Source organism: Onychomys torridus, unplaced genomic scaffold, assembly GCF_903995425.1.
Source record: "Onychomys torridus unplaced genomic scaffold, mOncTor1.1, whole genome shotgun sequence".
NCBI lineage: Eukaryota > Metazoa > Chordata > Mammalia > Rodentia > Cricetidae > Onychomys > Onychomys torridus.
In genome coordinates, this window is record NW_023413691.1 from 16,625 (window position 1) to 21,500 (window position 4,876).

Below are 4,876 nucleotides of genomic sequence, written 5' to 3' on the forward strand. Positions count from 1 at the left end.
GAACACTTTACCCCCTGGACCATCCATCTCACCACTGCACCTCATGCTATTTCTATACATTTCCTCTAGGCTTCGATTAACATCAGCAGAATCTGTAACTTCAAATCCCTAATGTGTGACTCCACACTTCTAGAAAACTTATAAACCACAGTAGGGAAACAACCAGGAATTCCATTTCTGAACTCTCTCAAAATATGGTCAGGGCTTAATATGTATATCCCAAGACACAGACAGTTACACATATAGGCCTTCAGAAATGTCACAAGTGATCTAGCACATCCTTCTAGCAGAGGATGAACAGACTCATAAAGTGTCAATCACTATGGGAAAAACAGTGTGTCACAGTATGGATGAGAAGCTATTTCCCCTGGATTCATCTGAAAATTAAAATCTAAACACTTACATTTTTTGTATCAACTTGACAATCCATACACTTATAGGAAAAATAGGTGATTATTTTAATGATTTATGTATAAAAGAAAAATAAAACTTTATGATACAATCTGATAGACTACAGCATATAAAATTTACTCACATACAATGTATGTAAATTTTGCAACATAAAAATTCTATTCATATATACAAATTTATAAAAGGTTATATATATATATCTTAACTTGGGCTACATAGGGTCCACTTAGAGTTATGGCTAAGTCATTCAATTTAGTAGAAAAGAGATTATGAACATACAAAAGACTGGTAGACGAACAATCCTTCTCTCCTCCTCAAACTATTCAGAAGCGTCTGGTTGGTAGAGTGGTGTGGTGCCAGGAGAAGGACTACCAGCTGAAGGGAGTCTCTACCCGGTCCCGACGGCCCCCAGTTGAGAACTGGGCTGCTGCCTTCAACTGACTAGAAACACTAGCTGTGCCGTGTCTGCAAGCCTCTAGGAAACACAATTCCTAAAGTGCTCCAGTAGTCTTTGCACTTACCAGGGCTTGCCTTAGTGAACATAATAAATACTCAGGAACATAAGGATGATCGCAGACCTTAAGCCAGTAAGAACATCTTCTAACGCTGAGATCCTTTATACAATAATTCAAGACCTTGTAAGTATTTACAGTATTTTATGTAGGTGAAAAACTGAATATAAACCATTAAAAAAAAATCCACTATGCTTTGAAAAAAAGGATCTTTAAAAAGGGGAACCCAACACAAACTATAACTTCTTGGTGCACTCTCTTCTTTATAGTCTCTCCTCACTGCCACCTCTCAGTGCACACACCTACACAGAGGAAAAGGATCATGCTGCCTGCCCTTCATGCTCCACGGTCTTAAGGAGGCCCAGGGCATTGCTTGTCCATTGGGAATACTCTGGAGGCTGAAGAAAGCCAAAGGGGCAGCCATGACAGTTTCCCATCAGACAATGCCAGATTTAATAATGGCCAGACTGAATTCTCCTTTGTCAGCACATGCACTTCATGGGCTAGAACTGCAGACAGCAGGGCCAGGAGGGGACTGCAGACAGCAGCATGTGCAATGTAAGAGGACAACAACCCTGCACAGTGACAGGTACCTTAAAGGTCACAGGCTGAAATGGAAGCGCAATTTAATCATTCCAGGCCTCGTTCTATCTGTGAAGTACCCGCTAAAAAGGACACAGTCACCCTTTACTGGGTGCTGGCAGGAAGTCCTTCTGGGAGACTCTGAAGCAGAAATGAAGATCCTCCGTTTCCCCAGAAGATGACACAACTTACCGCTAGAAAAATTCAGGGACAGGATTAAACAGGCTGCAGCAGAAAACATATTTGCCAAAAAACCAAGAAAGAAGCCCTCCCACGAGGCGAGCTGAAGACGGAAGTCGCAAGCACCGCAGCTGGAAGGAGGTAAGAAAACAGCCTTTTAATAAGCTTAGCGCCTGAGCCGAAAGCTGAACTCAGCTGGGTCCAGCCATCTGCAGTCCAGTTTCTCAGCAGACTGGGGCTCAGAGTGGCACTTTCCCGCCTCTTCTCCCATCACGGGGACGACTGCTCCATCTCTGCAGGGTTGGCCGTTCACCTTCGTGACGTCAGGTTGATGCTATGCACCATTTTCTGGATCTTCTCCTCGTTCTTCAGGATGTTGGCCTTCACAGCACAGATCTTGTCCTGCTGGTCTTTGATCTGCTGCTCCAGCTCAGCTAGCTCGGCCTTCAGGGGCTCCACCGCACTGTCTGTGATGCTAGTGGGAGACAAGCCGTGCTCATTAGTGTCCTGAGGGTTCGGTCTGTGTCTCTCCCTCCAGCCCAAAAGCCAGCACCAGCAAAGGCCTGGCTGGCTTCACCCCAAGAAAAGGGTTAAGTGCCAGTCCCCTAAGAATGGCAGGCAGGCTACAGTACAATCAAGCCTGAGAACGCCAATCGCCTGTTTACTTCCCACAGAAGCAGGCAGAGAACCCGGGGCTTCACACAGGCTAGGCAGGCACTCTACCACAGAGCTGTTTCCCTAACCCATGTGAGATTTCCCTTAAAAAGTAAAATGAGAAGAACTAATGTTCCCTCAGAGAAAGGCTTGATGTCCTTAAAGTATATACACAAAAAAGGCCAAGGGGCAACAGGGAAGTGGGCTACCAAGTCCCCACAGACACTGGAGTCAGCCCGGACCAGCCAAGAGACACCTCTCCTCTGGATAAGGCTCACACGGCTTAGAGGGACTCCTGGCCATGTCCTATTTGTCCAGCAGGGACAGGTGATCTCTTCACTGCTGAGCAGAGCCCTGGACAGGCACAGAATATCCCTCGGAATGCTGGAGTCAAATGCAAAACCCAGGGCCTTGCGCTTGCTAGGCAAGCACTCTACCACTGAGCTAAATCCCCAACCCCCCCTCAGGCTTTTAAAGCCTATAAATACAAAGTCAATACAACACAAAGGGCCAGGTCCCACCCTCTGCTTGCAATAGAGCAGGGTCAGGTTTCATAAGGGAGGCTCTTTGAGCTGACACTTCCCAACACCTTATGTCCAAAACTATGAAGCGATAACCATTACATGCTGCAATCAGCACTCATGTTCTCAGTGATTTTTCTAAATTCCATCATGTTGCACATTTAAAAACTTATGGGACTAAACGTAACAGTAAGAAAGAGCGCCCATATTGGTGGTCCAACACAAAGCAGTCAGTCCTGAAACCATATGCACACAACAAAAGCAGACTTAGCAGGTGTGTTTATGTATTTGTGTACACAGACATCTATATATCATCAAAAAGAAAGGCTAGCCATTTGAGAGCAGAGGCATCGGAGGGGCTGGAGGGATACCTGGGAGGGGCTGGAAGAAGGGAAACAGGAAAAGCCAATGTAATTCTAGTATGGAATTAATTTTTAAAAAAATGAAAAGAGAGTTTGGTGTGGTGGTGTACACCTTTAATCACAGTGCTCAGGAGGCAGGTGATCTCTGTGTCAGTTCAAGGCCAGCCTGGTTTACATAATGAACTCCAGGCCATCCACACTACACTAAGACCTTGTCTCAAAAAACAAAAAAACAGGAGGAGGAGGGAGGGAGGGAGAACCAACTGTAACCCAGCTTTCTATAACATGGACTTAGAGATGTATCATTCAGTCAAATCATATCTTCTGAAGAAAAAGTCCACATGTTAACAGTCACATGATTCTAGAGTTACTGATTACAAACATGAGGTACCTTTCTAAATAAATCTCCAAATAAAACACCTCTCTAAATAAATCTCTTTTCAGTGGCTATTCTATTTCTTTTAGTTATAATTTTTAATGAGTTCATCGGTATCTCATTCAGATCCCATCCCCCTCCCCACCTGCAAAAACCCCTCCCCACTCTGCAGCCCCCTCCCCCCCATCTGCAGCCCCCTCCCCCATTTGCAGCCCCCTCCCCCATCTGCAGCCCCTCCCCCCTGCAGCCCCACCTCTGCTCCTTGCTCAGGGCCTCAGCATGCTGCCTGTTCTCGCTGTGCCACAGCTGCAGCTCGTTCTGCATGGCGTCGACGTCTTCCTGGATGTAGTCCATGATCTTTCCCAGGGGAAGTGCACTCTTACACAGGGTCTGGATGGACACACGGAGCTTCTCTATCTCTTTCGAAACGATGTCCTTCTCCTTCTTCCACGCTGACTCAAAGATGAGGGATCGCTCCTTCAGTTATGGGAAGTAGGGAGAGACAGTCTTTAGGGTGAGCTAAGCAAGTCAGAGGCAGCACCCCAAGCAGGTCCCACAAAAGGAAAACCTGATGAACTGAGCTTATCAGAAATTAAAATATTCCCGCCGCAGTCCTCAAGAAGCTGGAAAGACAATCAGGTGAGAGGAAACATTTGTGAACCACGCTTTGCACAGAAGACATGTACAGTCAGTTAACTACAGAGAGAACACATAAAACTCAGTGGCAGCAAGTAGGCAGACGATCTGAAGAGGGACAAGAGGCAGAGACGTTTCCCTGAAGGTGACATGGGTCAGCAGTAAGGTCGTGAAAGTGTGTCCAAGAGTGCCAGTTAGGCAGCAAGGCTCGCTCGGCATCAGGCAGAAGAAATTGCTCTCTGGCGACTGCTCACTAGGCAGTTTGGGGTGTCTTTAAAGACTATCCCAGTCTATAGTTCGAATCTAAAAAATGTCTGTTGAAGGGGCTGGAGAGATGGCTCAGGGGTTAAGAGCACTGACTGCTCTTCCAGAGGACCTGAGTTCAATTCCCAGCACCCACATGATGGCTCACAACCATCTGTAATAAGGTCTGCTGCCCTCTTCTGGTCATATATGCTGCATACATAGTAAATAAATAAATCTTTTTTTTTTTTTTAATGCTGAAGGCTTGGGTATTATGAAGGAGCTTTGGGGAAAAGGAAGCCGTCACTAGGAGCTGCCTTTGAGGGTGCATCTTGCTGCTGACCTCCCTGCTCCCTCTGCCCCTCCACTGCACAGGTGAGCAGCTGTACTCTGCTGTCA

The 4,876-nt window shown here is 46.2% G+C and overlaps 1 protein-coding gene across 1 annotated transcript; it reads right to left on the reverse strand.

Annotated features, from left to right (window-relative positions):
- Window positions 1-450: 450 nt before the first annotated feature.
- On the reverse strand, window positions 451-4,504 carry LOC118576418 (TRAF3-interacting protein 1-like). The gene is made up of 2 exons (XM_036176679.1): window positions 3,852-4,504; window positions 451-2,160 (listed from the first exon to the last, which is right to left on the reverse strand). The coding sequence occupies exons 1-2, from the start codon at window positions 3,950-3,952 to the stop codon at window positions 1,995-1,997; spliced, it is 267 nt and encodes an 88-aa protein (XP_036032572.1). The 5' UTR covers window positions 3,953-4,504; the 3' UTR covers window positions 451-1,994.
- Between the last annotated feature and the right edge of the window lie 372 nt (window positions 4,505-4,876).